The 16,314-nt window shown below is 34.1% G+C and overlaps 2 protein-coding genes across 4 annotated transcripts; one reads left to right on the plus strand and one right to left on the minus strand.

The window, feature by feature from the left end:
• Positions 1-6,524: 6,524 nt before the first annotated feature.
• On the plus strand, positions 6,525-14,948 carry LOC21399605. 2 transcript variants are annotated; one of them, XM_024161524.1, is made up of 4 exons: positions 6,525-6,542; positions 8,106-8,238; positions 10,532-10,937; positions 14,744-14,948. In XM_024161524.1, the coding sequence occupies exons 2-3, from the start codon at positions 8,208-8,210 to the stop codon at positions 10,918-10,920; spliced, it is 420 nt and encodes a 139-aa protein (XP_024017292.1). In that variant the 5' UTR covers positions 6,525-6,542; positions 8,106-8,207; the 3' UTR covers positions 10,921-10,937; positions 14,744-14,948. The 2 variants fall into 2 exon arrangements, with proteins under 2 accessions (XP_024017292.1, XP_024017291.1); XM_024161523.1 differs by lacking the exon at positions 14,744-14,948 and having other exon boundaries at positions 10,532-11,168.
• Positions 11,373-13,995, minus strand: LOC21399606 (cytokinin dehydrogenase 1). 2 transcript variants are annotated; one of them, XM_010091922.2, is made up of 5 exons: positions 13,189-13,995; positions 12,899-13,026; positions 12,552-12,812; positions 12,174-12,436; positions 11,373-12,073 (listed from the first exon to the last, which is right to left on the minus strand). In XM_010091922.2, exons 1-5 carry the CDS (start codon positions 13,850-13,852, stop codon positions 11,701-11,703), a joined length of 1,689 nt encoding a protein of 562 aa, XP_010090224.2. In that variant the 5' UTR covers positions 13,853-13,995; the 3' UTR covers positions 11,373-11,700. The 2 variants fall into 2 exon arrangements, with proteins under 2 accessions (XP_010090224.2, XP_024017290.1); XM_024161522.1 differs by having other exon boundaries at positions 11,373-12,076.
• Positions 14,949-16,314: the final 1,366 nt, after the last annotated feature.

Here is a 16,314-nt window from a genome sequence, read left to right on the forward strand (position 1 = left end):
AAATGTGTAATTTATCCTAATTAAAAAAAACCAAGTATGATGCACTGTTCATTTACATGTTACTCCGTAGATGCCAAAATATTCCCCTACAATGCCTTTATCTTATCTTGTCGTTCAGCCATAAGAATTCAGCTATTTTTTTAGATTTTAAAATTCCTTTTCTGCCCATGAAATGTCGCCTTCAACACCATTATACCTCCTTAATTACATCATTGCCACCTGAACAGTGTGCCAGCCACCGGTAATAGTGAGTAACACTGAGTAAGCTCTTAGCTGTTGTCCTCCTTTTACCCTGCAAGTTGGCCCTGTAACATCTGGTGCTCATCTCTTTTTCTGCCAGGTGTGGAAGAACCAATTCACCCGACAAATCGTAGCTTATGCTTATAATTGTATACATATTTTAAAATTTTATTTTCTATCAATATATCCTCAAATTTTTGTTGGAGAAAAAAATCAATTGGATAGCGTAACAGAATCTAAACTTTTTTGTTTAATGTGGGGAAACCAACTGATGTTGTTATACACAATAAATTAAATCTAATAATCTATTACCTTCGCAGAATTAGAAACAACACTTTAATACGACGACGATTAGGCATACTTCCTTACATATTCTGGAATCAAGAAACTTGAAAAATAGTTCGTGCCAAATGCGTTTTATGTTATCTTTATGGCATGTTTACTTATGAGGAGTAGGGAATGTGAATTGAGATTCAGAATCAACTCTATATTTATTTACCCATTTATATCCTGAAATAGGAGTAAAAATGTGTGGGTCCCACACCAATTTAGGATTGAGAAATGGGATTGGTACTCCCCTCACCCCCCACCAGATTGCCACTTCTATTCCTGATATTAAATACAAAATTACGAATTTACCCTTAATTTTTCTCCTTTATTTAACTCTCTAGGGTTTATTTTCCTCTTTCTCTCTCAGCCATTTACCATCTCCTCTTCTGCCGGTTCTTCAATTTACAGGTAGGACATAAATAATCTTTTATTTTTGTTTTCGGTTTGCTTTTTTTTTATTTTTATATATTGGTTGATAGGTTATTACTACTTGGTAGATGGTGGCTATAGTAATGGGACCGGTTTTCTTGCACCATTTAGAGGACAACGTTACCATTTAAGTGAGTTTAACAATAGAAACCAACCAACTTCGGCGGAAGAGGTTTTCAACATGAAGCACTCGAGTGCTAGGAATGTTATTGAGCAGTGCTTTGGATTATTGAAAATGCGATGGGCTATACTAAGAAGTCATTGCTTTTATGACATAAAAATACAACGACAAATACTTTATGTATGTTGTATGTTACATAACTTTATTCGAAGAGAAATGGCTTATGACCTATGGACATTGTGTACGATAATGATCCAGCACAACAATTGAACAATGAAACGGAGTTTATTGATTCCATTGAAACATCTACCGAGTGGACTACATGGAGACAAAATTTGGCACAAAAGATGTGGACTGAATGGCGAGCAAGTAGAGAATAGGATTAAGGATTGACTTGTTTGACAATATTTTTTTATCATATTTTTCGATTTATGGCTTGGAACTTCTTTTTGAAAGTTTATGAGTTAAAACATAGTTATTTTGTTCTTATTTTATTTCATCATCATATTCTTTTCTTAAAATTGAGTTAAAATTTATTGAGAAAAATAACTTAGATGAATAATTAGGTGTGATTAAAAAAATCTAATTACTAGTTAGTTATTCTAATATTAAGATAGTTAGCATAATATACAATTTTTTTTTTAAAGTTCAACACACAAAAATCTACTAAAAGGGTAGATAAGTAAATTTATAACAGTTTATTCCGATTCTGAGTGTAAGTAACGCATGAATAGGATTGGGATTGATTCCGATTCCAATTCCTAGAACCTAAGTAAACAGCTTATTTTGACTCCGATTTCTGACTCCGATTCCTGCTCACTCCGAATCCTGTCCACTCCGATTGATGTCCACTCCGATTACGAATAAGTAAACATGTCCTTATTGTCTTCTCTCCAATCTTTTATTATTATTGTCACATGTTCACGAGTTAGCATACATGAATAACTTTGTAGCTCATCCTCTACTTTTTTTATGGTTTTTTTAATTAAATTTCCGTACAATTTTTTCTCTTATCGGTATTTTTGATCCTCCCTGAATAAATCCCTTTTGATATTTTATTCTTCTCACACTAATCACATCCCGACATGTTTCTAATAAGAGGAAATGAGACAAATATCCTTTAAAATATATGGATCTGGGTTTTTACTTTTTACTCTTAATTAATATCATTTTTAGTTAAATAACTATATTAATCAAAAGAATATAAATCAAGAGTAAGAGATAAAAATTTAGACTCATGCATTTTAAGAATAAGTCAACAATTTTCTCATATTTATTATTATAACAAATATATTCAAATAAAAGTTTAACAAATCAACAGATTAACATAACTAGTCAAACAACATAAACTAAATAAAAAAATAAGTTTCATCTCAAATATATTCAAATAAAACTAATCTATTTGTTCTAATGCTAACATAATGACCAAAAATAAAAAATAAAAACAACATCTAATTGTTATTAGAATCATGCTCACATATAAAGAAAATAACCTGATAATGAAAAAATCGCCATATAATAGTTAACATAACCTAATTTAAAATCATGCTTACATATAAAAAAAATAACCTAATGACAAAAAAACCTTTGTCTAATAGTCATCATAATTATATTCTAAACCTAGATAGTAATAAGTTTAAAATTAAAACAATACAAGAAAAAGCTAAAAATAAATGATAAATAAATTTGGAGGAGGAGGAGGTGTTGGGTGAAGGCGAGTGGCAGTTTCGAGCTGTGGCTAGCAGAGTCTATGAGTAGTAGGCGACGGAAGCAAGCAGTGTGAACGGTGGGTGGCACATGCAAAGTTAGCAGGGAAAGATAGAGAGAAAGAAGGACATAGAGATTGAGAAAAAATGGTGGGTGTCTACGAGCAGCAGAAGGGTCCTGGTGAAGGGGAGCGGGTGGCGAGCGACAAAGGATAGTGGCGGAGGTTTGCAACTGGGAGTCGCGCCAATATTAGACGATGATTTCGTGTTAACCGTCCTCTAAAACTTTATATTAGATGTCAGTTTTAGTGAAATTATCGTCTAATAAGAGGTGTCTAATATCAAACTTGTACTAGTGTTTTCAACCTCTCAAGAGCTCAGGAAACCTAATCACTAAAGAGGAGTAATTAATTTTTTCTCTCTTAAATACTCTTAAGTAGTTTAAGAATAATGTGGACTTCAAGCCTCTACTTACAATACAAGCTAAAGGATTTTGGATTTCATATTTGTGAATCACACACTCTTATCATTTATAAGTTATGCACTTCACATATTGATATGGGAAGTTACGATCATCGAATTCTTACCTTTGGTATATCAAAGTCATATTATATAGTCATGAAGTAAGATCATTACATAAATCATTATCGCAGTTAATTGATTTAAGTTAAACAGGATTATAAATAAAATTAATTAGTGGGATATAATATCAAAAAGCAGGTATGTGTAAATGCAATTACCTTCTAGTCTCTGCTATGATAACCAAGATAAACTATCTCCCCAATTGAAAGTGGACGTACATTATAATCTTATAAGCAATAAAGCACATGTCTTTATTGTTGGAAAATAATGGCATCGAGTGCGCAATGAAATTTAAAAAATTTAATCAATGTCAAAGCGAACCAAGAACATGTTCATGATGCTATATCACATAAATACTAAAGATCTAAATCATACCTTTTGAGATTTAGGAAATTGCAAGTCTGACTGATCAAAGCGTTCAAAACAGCGACCGGAAGAGCCTCAACCAACTGGTCTTCTTTACTATTCCCGTTTCCACGATCGGAATACGGGTGGGCACACGTCGTTCAATCTCGGCCTCTTGGTATTCTTGAACTCCTTCCAACCACAAGAGAGCTAAAGAAAAAATTGTCCTTGAGAATTAAATAATTTTTTCTCTCAGAAATCTTTTGTCAATAGCCTCCAAAAAGTCTCTCAAGTGATCTAATGAATAATGTCACTTACTGGGCTATTTATAGTGTTTAGGAAGTCATACTTTCATAACAATTAGGTTTCCCAAAGTTTATCTCGCATATAGAGTCAGTTTTACCACGTCAGCACGCACTATGCGTTACAACCAGTTGACCGGTGACAGAGACGTTATAACTCACCGGTTGACCAATCTTCATGAACCGGTCGATCTGTCTGCACTGGCAAAAGTTGTTTTCCTAGTTCTTCAATACAGAAAACTTGCACAGAGTCTCAGTTTTGATTCAAGCAACCCAATAGAGAAAGTGTTTGATCAAAACAGTCATATAATAGTCTTCACATATTAAACAACTCTTAAAATAATAATTCAACCAATTTATCTAGAATTAATTTAACAATTAATTCACCCGATAAATCACTCATGAATTAATTAACCAATCTCCTATTAACTTTGAACCTATTTTACAGAAATAACATAAGTTACCAATATGTAGGAAATACACCGTATCGTTACAGGAAATTATGTGAGCTAGCAAAGGGACCCGATAGACATATATAAATCAAGCTCCTATAATCACAATGCTACTTGAAAATCAACAAGTCAGTCTCATAATTATAAAACTCTAGCGCTACTCTACTAAAAGCCTAGAGCTGCACTCTTGATTTATATAGCGTATTTACAAAGTTTTGAGTAGCTCTCGTCCATGACTCAATATATTAGTGTATCATCCCTACAGGATATCCATAATCGACTTGGGTCAAGTTTCGTTTTACCTTCCCGATTACATTTATCTTATGTTTCATTATCACACCATCAGAAAACCATTATTCGGACCATTACAAATAGTAAACCATTAGATAACACAGAGTAGTCTAATGACCGAGTGCTCGTATTTTACAACCTACTGATAATGCATAAGAGGATATCATTGACTCTTTATAGGAGCTATGGATTCCACTATCTATGAATAACGAATCTACGCATACATGAGTCATACCCACAATGTACCCGTAAGCGTACCTTTACATAATGTCAGGATGTCTCCCTATAGTACATCAAAGGATACAAGTCAAGCACACGGGTTCATTATCCATCTCAGGATTAAGATGACAACATATAGTTCGTCAAAAGTGAATTGTTTTATTCAAACAGAATTATTAATTAAAACAATTCAACTTTGATCCAATCCAATATAGATTTATAGATTTACAAAGCATTTTGAAGGTTGGCCCATCTCGACCCTAAAACCCGACGGGCCTAGGGCCGGGCTACCCGAAATTTACAAAGCATTTTGAAGAAAAAAATATAAAAAAGATGTTTTCGGGCCGACCCAAATAAGGTTTCACGCTTGAAACCTAAGCTCGACCTAACCTGAACACTTAAACGGGCCAGGCCGAAACAGGACCGGGCCAACAATACTGGGCCTCGGGCCGACCCGTTTAACTCGGCTTAAACTTGACGTTCTAAGCAAGATTTTAATTCATAAGGATAAAAAAATTGGCTTATTTCAAAAGAGTTTACAAAGAAAAAAAACCCCATTGTGTAATTTTTTCTTTTTCATATTGAAATTTAGAGTATATATTTGTTTCACAACTCAAGTTAAGAACTTGAATTATGTATGTAAGAGAAAAACACGATAGTTAAAAAGTTGAATTTAAATTTTTATAAGAAAAAATATTGGGCCCGTTTGGTAACGTTTTCAAAATAATTTTGTTTTCAATACAAAAGTAAAAATGAGATTGTTTTGAGAATCATTCTGGAACTGATTCTGAAATTGCGTTTGGTTGGTTTTTTAAGAAATTATTTTGAGTATAATAAAAAAGTAAAATTGTGTTTGCTTATAATTATTAATTAATATATTATAACATTGTTGATAAGTACTAACAAATAAAAACAGAAAAGAAAAAATAATTTTTAATCGTTTTCTAATTTATTCACAAAAATCATTCTCATTATTTTTTATTTTTATTTTTATTTTCAAAATATTTACTAAATAAACATAGTTTAGGAACCGTTTTTATTTTTGTCCTTACAAAATGTATAAAAACGTTTTAAAAAATAAATAAAAATAAATTCTAAATGCACTCATTATAATAATATATTTTTAATTGTTAAAAATTTGAGGTGGAAAAAAGACAGCCTCATTCATCGTGAACACATTGCCACGTTGCTCAAAACCATTCGTGTGACGCTGACCTTTTCAGATCTTTGACCGTTCCCACCAAAAATCGTACGAAAAGTTCCATCATAAGTAGCCAACCAATGATTCTCCACCAGCGCAGAGTCAGTGAGTCATCCACAGTCATACGTGTCCTCTCCCTTAACAAACACGTGTCCATCTAGTCAATTCGCCCCAAAAAATAATTAAATAAAAAACAATCATAAATCATAATACGCTTTTCTTTCTGCAAAGAAAAAAACGAAAAAACAAACCGACCGACGAAGAAAGAAAAAAACAGAGCAACCGAAAATTTGCAGAGCTTCTTCTTCTTCGTCTTCTTCGTTGGTAAAATTCCTTTCTCTTAGTCTTGGAAACCCTAGCTTTTTTCAGAGACTGAGAACTTGTCGTTACGAAGTGAATTTTTTTTTTTTCTGTTGCATTCAAAGATTTCGACATTTTTGTTGCGGGGGTTTTGGAATTTAGGTTTACGGAATTGAATGTTGTTTTTTTTTTTTTTTTTCCGATTGCTTTAGGATGCGAAATGGTGAAATCATGAATTGATTATTGCTTTGCTTCTGAACATTGCTTTTGTTGGAATTGAATTCTCGTTTGATCAGTTTGTTCCTGATGGTGATCTAGTTTATGCTGATTTAGGCCTCGTTCACTTTTGCGGATTTGAGTTTTTAATTCGAGTTGAGATGTGACATTTTTTTAAAACTTTTGACTGTACTAAAAAAAAGTTAGATGTGATATTTTTGAGAGTTTTTTACAAATTTAAAACTGAAAACTCGAATCGGTAAAATGCACGAGGCCTTACTATATCGTTTATAAACGTGCATTGTGTTTCTATCTCTAAATGTTGGTTTTGTTGTCGTTTATATTTAACTCGTTAACTGAGACGATACAATAGCGAAGTATTATTATTATTATTATTATTATTATTATTATTATTATTATTTGCATTGAGGCTAATAATAGGCTTGAATAGATGTAAATTATGAGAAAAAACAATGAATAATAACGATGTACTCATGTACAGGCAGTCTTTTCATGATAGTCATTTTAGTCAAATTTATTTCTTTTTCGTGCTAATATTTACTAGATCTCTTGCTCTCTTTTTTCTTTTTATTTTATTTTATTTTTTATTTTTACTGTTTCCTTGTCGTCTTGATGCTTAAGAAAATGCCATGCTAAAGGTCTTTCAGCCATATATTTTGTCCTTTTTCCATCTTTCAATTGGTTTTCTTCTAGATATTAATTGTCCTTTAGCAAAATGAGAAGAGCTAGGCTAAAACTTGTATGTTACGCCAGCACGGACATCTTTATAGTAGTGTTTTTTCCAATTAATTTTCATTAAGATATTTATTTTCCTATATCAAATGAGAAGAACTAGGCTAAACAGTCTTGTGATTCATGACTATCATTAAAGATATTCTGGAGCTCGTTGTACCCCTCTCTCTCTCTTTACACACACACACACACACACACACACACACACATATATAACAAACTTCTGTGGAGATAATGCACATTTTCTATGTTTTATTGTTATTATTATTTTTATTATTATTATTTTTTTAAGTTCTCCTCCTTGAACTAATTCTTGTTATCTTTTCGGAAAGGGACATTTTTATTCTTTCCGACCTTTTGGCACAAAACAAAATTTGATTTAACGATTAATAATTTAATTGCTTTGATTAGTCAAAGAGTAAGTGATCGAAAATAAGTGAGAAAGGCTATTTATTATTATCTAAGCCATAAGCATCATTTATTGTGTTTTTGTCCTCTAATTACTATTCAAGCAATGTATTTCTTTTGTAGGCAATATTCATACTAGATATTGGAGGAATTTAGTTTACTACCTTAATATATTTTTCGTGAATCTTATCCTGACTTTGGTTTATTTAGGTCCCTTCAGAAGGAATGTTGTAGTATCCTGTAGCCGAGGAGAGAGAAAAAATAAAATATACGGAAATCAGCTTGCCGTTTATTTTCCTGATTTGCTTGACGATGGAAAGAGTTACAAAGGAAGTTTCACAGGGTACTTGTTACCTGTTATTTGGATTTTGTTTTGAGCTTTTTACTTATGTGGTTTTGTTTTACACCAATTATATAGTTGGAAGCCATCCTTTGTTTCCTTAAAAAATAAATGTGAAACATTGAAGTGAATACAAGCCTTTCCGTTTGTGGAATTCACTTCTATTCTGGATAAAGCTTCTTTTCGTGATAAACATGAGTGAAAGTTTTGAGAATTGGGTTAAAAGCTATCAATTATTTGTGTGCTTCTTCAGGATAGGAATCTTGGTATTACATCCATTTTCGTTTTGGAATGTTTGATCATGTATGCATTCATAGGGAACCGCTTATCCTTGTGTTTTGGTCTTTTTTGTGGGTGTTTTAGGTTGATATGATATTGTCGGTAAAATAAGATTTATGAGAGTTCAATGTATGTTGAAGGATGGCCTTTGGGTAGAAACAACAAAAAGATTTATTGTCACTTAAAAGAGTGACATGAACTCAACAAGGGGTCTCATTGTCATCAAGAAAGACAAAGGATAATTGAAATGAGACTTTTCTTTGTTTACAGAAAAAGAAGACAAAAGGTCCACATTTAACTTTGATGTATGGGTACCTTAGCCTCCAAATGATGTTTCCCACATTTAGCAATCAGAACAAGACGATGAAATTAATTTGTCTTTGAATCTTCTTTTGATTATCTTTATCTTAATTCTCTATTTAGTCAACCTTAGTTTCTAAATTGTTCATTCTCATCATGGGGCCCTCCATAAACTAAAGCAGGAGTTGGATTTTATGTAGAAGTAAGTAGAGATAGAAGAAATTTGCTAGAGCAACCGTCACCGTGTAGAAGTTTAAATGAGTCAATATCATTCCTCTCAAATTACAAAAGATACAGTGTAAAAAGAGATCAGAAACTTCAAAATTTTCAATTATCGTTGCATGAGATTGTACGAGTGACTCCCTTCTTTTTTCTTTTTTTTTAAATAGAAATATCAACAAGGGGGTTTACTAGAACATAAAGCATCTAATACATACATTTTTAAGAAGTGAAGGTGGGGAAGTCCAACTAAGGACTCTTTGACTTTTCATTTTTCTTTTATAAGTACTGGCATGGGGAATACTGTGGTGAGATATTTGGAACCAAAATAAAATAAAATAAAATAAAATAAAATATTTTTGGTGAGGACAGAAGACTAAGGCAACATGAAAGGACTTTTTTCTTCCCTTCCTCTATCTAGTGAAGTTGAACATGGATGCTTCTTTATAATTCCAGTCTTACAAGTGTTTAGTCCCATTACTGGTAATTTCTTATGGAATATGTCTTGTCTTAGTTGACAACTTACTTGGGCACGTTCTCATCCAGGTGCTCATTGTTACTGGTCATGAAGATAAACATAAACAATAACTAATTTACCTATTTCTTGATATCAAATGTTTGGCATTGCACATATGTATGCCTGCTGTTAGACTTAGAGTAATTAAAAAAGTTAGGCATGGCTGCTCGAGGCTTTGGGTTGATACTTAAAAGGGATAATGAAAAAAAGCCTTGGAAATTTAATAATCTACCTTGTGTTTTGAAAAATGCTGAGATTGTCTCTTGTGTTTTTTTAATTAGACAAAATCCTTGTTTTCCTAATGATAGAAAATTCTCTCATGATGTTACATTTAGGCAAAATTTTGTTGTGCAAAAGTATACAAATACCCTTCATAAAAGAAACTAACGTTTTCTGGGGGGAAATCCCAAATGCAATACCTTTCTTGTTCAAAACTTTTAGTATTTGGTTTTTTTTTTTTCCCTTGGAACGTTTTATGTTTGTCGATACATGACAAAGGTGTCCTTCAAATCAAAAGCATGGTTGATTAACGTTTTGTGAGGCAAAAACCCGAAGTGCAGTACAAAATTTTTTGAGTAATCAACTCTTTTTTTTTTTTTTTTTCCATTTCTTTTCTTTGGGGGTGGGGATTTGGTCTTTTATCAAGTTGTAATTTGTTTGGATTTGGTCTGAAGGGATAACATTGACATTTTGAAATCACAAACATTTCGACTAAACACAGGAGGTCTTTTGTCATAACAGTAAATTAAGCACATCGTTGTAATGCTTCAGCTTAAGTACTTAAAATGAAAGTCTGATATAGCACCTTGTTTCTATGGATTGGCAGTTTGCCAAGACTGATGAAGGTCAAGTTGCAATTTCAGTTTCATTATATTAGTAATTTGTTTCAGGTTTCACTTCCTTTTTTTGGGAACATAGATATTATATGTTTTTTAACTCTTGATTAGAAATTTGTGGTTGTCTGAGCTTTCATTTTACCAGATGAGAATGATACTAGGCTGAAAGGTGAAGCAGCTGAACTGATTCACAACGAGGCCAACAGTAAAGAGGTTCCAAAACCATCAATTTCTGTGGATAATAAGCAAGTTAAAATGGTCAGGGGAAAAGGTCGACAAGAAGTTAGCCAAGATGCATCCCCAGCAGGAATGTACACACCCGGGGAAGTAAACATGGAGGCCTCCATAATAGCAGATGATGTTATACGTGCTGGAGGTTTTGGTGCTAGAGATGATATTAGCAGTTTTCTTCCAGTGGCAAGTGATTCTACTGACTTTGAAGCTATGATACTTGGTGCTCGAGAATATGAGGAACCACAGGGTGAAATAAGCAGACCAGGTCTTGGCTGGAAAGGAACTACAGAAACAAAGTAGTTGCTACTCACAGACATGTATGTGTTTAGTAGTGCTTAGCTATTTCTTTTTTCTTTTTTCTTTTTTCTTTTCCTTATCTTTCTTATAAAAAAGCACTACTTAGCTTTTCTGTTACTTTTTGCCTGTTGGACTTGCGGTATGTTCTATGCAATTAGAATTTGGCACGCATATGGTATGTTCCGATGCAATTTGGCTATTAGACCAATTTGTCATCTGATTTGAACATATGGCATGCAAATCACATAAAATTAACTGGCCCACTATTTTATACTATCATATAATTCCATATTCATGTAGACCAATTTGTCATCCGATTTGAACATATGGCATGCAAATCACATAAAATTAACTGGCCCACTATTTTGTACTATCATACAATTCCATATTCATGTAGACCAATTTGTCATCCGATTTGAACATATGGCATGCAAATCACATAAAATTAACTGGCCCACTATTTTATACTATCATATAATTCCATATTCATGTAGACCAATTTGTCATCCGATTTGAACATATGGCATGCAAATCACATAAAATTAACTGGCCCACTATTAGTATATACAGGGGGGGTTTGCGCTATCTTTAGAATTGAGAAACAACCTTAAACAGGTAAATTTTCTATTTTTTTACAGCATCATGTTTGATTATAGATCTGATTTTTTTAAGTTCCCAACAAAATTGTCAAATAGACTCAGGTTCCCTGTTTCGCTTGGTGTCTTTTGTGGAGACTAAGAACATTTCGACGTGACCGGCACTAATTTACAGGTTTGGGAATCATTAGGCTCCAAACGACGCAGGGTACTTTCTCTGTGGCTGGTTTGCCAGGTGTGTTTTGAGGGGTATTGCCTTTTGGAATATTCTTTGGCCAGGGGCAAGGATTGCCAAAGGGTCATAGGCCAATTTTCTTTGCTGAAAAGCTTTCCATTTAGGGCCGAAGTGAGCTCGCCATTCTTCTTGGGTGCTGTAATGAGGCAGATACTGCTTAGTTCCAAGGCGAGCTTCGGCACAGTACTCTAGTATTCTTTTGTTTTGAGTCAATATGTTTTCTAAGCCATCTTTTCCGGTGGAAAATGGTGTTGCAGAGGATAGGAATGCTACCAGGTAGACTATATCTTCATCTGGTGTAACCAAGGACGTTTTATTGTTCCACCTGCTATTTAGTAATGAATTAGTGTTGCTTTCAAGATTATGACATCGGATAATTATAGAAAAAAAAAAGGAAAAAAGTGATTAGCTTGTTAAACAAGTACTTGGATTTGTTCACTGGGTATATGAGGATGGGGCCGTTGCTAGAGTAGTTAAGAATGTTGCCAAAAACCTCTTCGGCAAACTGGTTTATCTTGCTTTTTGGGACTAGAAGATTCAGCCATGGGTGAGGAATCTCCCATAATCCTTTTTGTCGAAGTTTTCTTTCTGAGAAGTGCACTCTATTTAGGAATTCAAGGTAAGAAACCTCAGATAGAAAGAGGGTGGAATGAATATAGCTCAGCTCCGATAATAAGCGTTCCAGCTTCTGCATTCAAATGTAATAATGCTTGAGGACCTTGTTAGGAGAATATTGTATCTCGATGAAGTTATATATATATATATATATATGTATATATATTACATTTGTTGGAGATGCTTACCTTGTTCACACTATCCACCTCATTTGGACTAAAGTATAAGGCCATTTCTAAGCAGTAGAGAGTTCTTCCTTCTGAATTAAACTGGCTTGCTCGAATTGGGTCCTTAGGATCAAAGGAAGATCTCCAGGTATTAAGAAGACCCGTTCTATTTATAATCACGAATCCTTCAATGTAATTGAATGAATCTTGGGATGAGATCAGGTGTTCTTGGTCCTTGGAAAATGATGAGAAGTCCGAGTACAGAACTCTAATCCACTTAATCTGTGAAAAGAGAAACAATTAATTAGTGCAATGGTCATATACTCCTGGGAAGTCGGTATATTATGTTGTATCATTTTGTGTTTTACCATCTTTGGAGCTGGTTCAAGGGAGATTCTAGCCCGAGTTATGATGCCAAACTGTCCAAGGCCTCCCAGGACAGCATAAAAAAGGTCAGCATTCTGGTTTTCTGAACAGGTAACCACTTCACCCTTTCCTGCAATAAAAGAACTTTTAGACTGTTATTCTGCCTTTCTTGTTTGCCAAGGCTTATATATATGTGCCAACTAGAACCGAGGTAGATTTCTTCAGTCTTAATGTAGGACTATATATTGACAGTATTGGTTGTGAAGAAATTATTTAGTTTGATTGAACTCACCCGTGACGACCTCAAGCTGGTAGACATTACTGATCTGCGGTCCATGCTTGAATGCCTGTCCACTAATGCCGGCATTCGATAAAGTCCCGCCTACGGTGAGGTAAAGATAATCTGTCCACGATTTGGGTGCAAGCCCATATCTAAGCGTCTCATGCAGAATATTTATCCACAACTGGCCACCTGAAACGTCTGCATAAGGTTGCTCCCCAGTGTAAATCTGTATTTCCTGTTCCTGAAGCGACTCCATGTTGATAACCACACCTTGATGGGCTTGTGCTTGACCTTGGAGGGAGTGACCGTGGCCTCTAGCGGCAACGGTAAGTTGCGAACCCGGCCCCATATCGAAAATATGTTTTATTGTGGAGGAAATATCAGAAACGGATTTTGGATGCAGAACTGCTGATGGAAGGAAATGGTGTGTATTACCAAAGTCCCTGGCTGCGTATTGGTTGTTCTCAAAGCTAAAGTAGCCATCTAAGCATAGTTTTTTCAAAGACGGAAGGATATTAGAGGAGTTGAAATGTGATGGTATTGGTGGAGTCGCCTCCAAGTGGTTGGAAGATAGGTCGATTCTATCGGGTATACAGCTCATTAGTAAGATCATTAAAAGCTTGAGGTGGATAACGTTGTTCTGTTTGAGGAATCTGTAAACGTGTGACAACATTTATACGATCATATATTGAGAGAGAGAGAGAGAGGGAGAGAGAGAGAGAGAGAGAGAACTGGCCTCTGCTGTTCTTTGTGATGCAAAGCAGGAGTGGTGTAGGAGAGCTTGAGGGTTGGAGACGAGTATTTAAAGAGAAGATTTCGGGGTCATAGTCAAACTTCTGTAGTTGGCTACAATGTATAAATAAAATTAAATGTCACGTGTCGTCACGGTCTCCTTTTTTATTTTTTAATGGTCTAATTACACACACTCATATTGTAATGCGTAGATCATGCAAGTCATAATAATACGGCACGAAGAAAAGCCATGTAGCTTTTAGCTTTAGTGTATTGACATTAGTTTTATTTATTTATTTTATTTCTCTTTAGGAGCTTCTATAGATGGCTTTTAGTATATTGACATGGGTTTTATTTTTCCTTTAGAAGCTTTCTACCAATGGCTTTTTGTATTATTGAAATGTTTTTTTTTTCTCCTTTCTTTAGGAGTTTTAAATCTGGTTAAAATCTCATTAAAAAAATGTATGCAAAACCAAGGAATACTATTACAGATGTAATGGTTGATAATAGAATCCTATATTTCATATCCAACCGGTACAATTCTCACTCTTTTCAAAGAAAGCGTCTTTTTAGCTTTCTTGTTTGGGTTCTAAAAGTTATAAGGTAAAATATTAGTCTGAAAGTTAAAAGAGGCTTTTTATTTTTTATTTTTAATTTTAATTTAAACCCTGTTAGCTGCGGTGTGCTAATTAGCTATTTCAAGCAAAGAAATATATACCACTTTCAAGAGACCATCTGACAGTCTCTTACCTGGAAAACGACTTCATATGCCGTATAAGTTACTATTTGTCATGTCTCTAACAAGTATGAACAATATGCATCAATTTTCCAGTTGCAGAGCAATCGTCCGATTGGCCCCCTACTATTTCGTTGCATGCTGTTACGACAGAGTGTGAAAGCAGCCAGAAAATGGGTCCACAGATGCGCTCTTTTTATCTTCAGCCAAAGGTATGTTTTGTGATTTTCGCTCGATCTTTTGAATTTCTTTTCCCGGCTCAAATAATAGTTGAACAATCACTATCCGAATTTGGTTCTGGGACACGTTATAGAGACGGGGCCTATCCCATGAGGGTGAACTTCTGTTCCATGTTGATCTATCTTCAATAATTTTCTTCACGTTTATGGCATTTTTATGTATCGGTAACTGCCAGAAATCCAAAATGGATTAAAGCGGAGAGAGAAAAATAAGCTAGCACTGCGTTTGGAACAAAGATTTATGTCATAATTTGGATTATGATTCGTAACTCGTTATAGTATTTTCTCTCATAAAAAACACACAAATCAGGAATAGTTCTGAACCTATGAATCAAACGTCTACTAAGGTGCGTTTGGTAGATGGATCCAGAATCATAATTTTATATCCTGATTCAGAATCATAATTTTAGATTCAGATTCAGAATCATTGTTTGTTTACAGTGATTCTTAATCATAATTTAGAATCAGTGTTTCGTTTGAATGATTTAGAATCTAATGTGATGTTTTAAATTAGCTCAAATCATGATTCTAAAACCACCCCATCTCTTGATTGAAAGTGATTCAAATTCTTGATTCTGAATCATGGTTTTAAAATCATGATTTAGGGGATGTTTGGTTGGAGGATTCAAACCATGATTTGAATCATGGTTCATGGTTTGCTACAGTATTTTCTCTCATAAAAATACACGTAAATAAAAAATGGTTCTAATCACATGATTCTAATCCATGAACTAAACGTCTTCTTAAACTCAAAATCATAAGTCATGATTTTAATTTTAGAATCATGATTAGAATCATTCTGATTTAAATTTTCGTACCAAACGAACTCTAGGTGTTTTTATTAGGGCTGATTTTGCGGGTATGTTTCAATAGGACCTTGTATAGTGTGGTCGCTGTCACGTTGACGTGACAAGATTTGATAGAATAATAAGTTAAAGGCTACTGCATGGCAAGGGAGGGAGTCATGTGGAGCCTCTTGCACGTGACCCTTATGTGGTGCTTGTGGAAAAATAAATGCCTGTCATGATCTTTGTTTTTGGTATAACGACCAGGATGACATATACATACATACATACATACATATATTTATATACATATATGTATGTATTTATGTATGTATGTATATAACAATTCCATTGGGTCTGATGGAAACATGTGAGGTAAGCCGGATGGATTCTTGTTTGATATTGTACTTTTGGCTTGGCTATGCTTGTTCATCATGAACATTTGAAGAGCACGAGAAACAATATAGATTTGCACTGTTCATGAATAGCTCAGTGAACAGTTTTTTAGTTGTTCCTTGATGAGTCTCTAGTACAATTACAAAGTTGAAAAAAATAAACATTGAACTTCCGAGTACTAATCTCTCTGTGTACTTTGGATTGGATGAAGAGTTTTACTTTTTGGTACGTGACTGAAAATGGATTT

This window comes from Morus notabilis, unplaced genomic scaffold, assembly GCF_000414095.1.
Source record: "Morus notabilis unplaced genomic scaffold, ASM41409v2 Scaffold305, whole genome shotgun sequence".
In the NCBI taxonomy this organism is placed as follows: domain Eukaryota; kingdom Viridiplantae; phylum Streptophyta; class Magnoliopsida; order Rosales; family Moraceae; genus Morus; species Morus notabilis.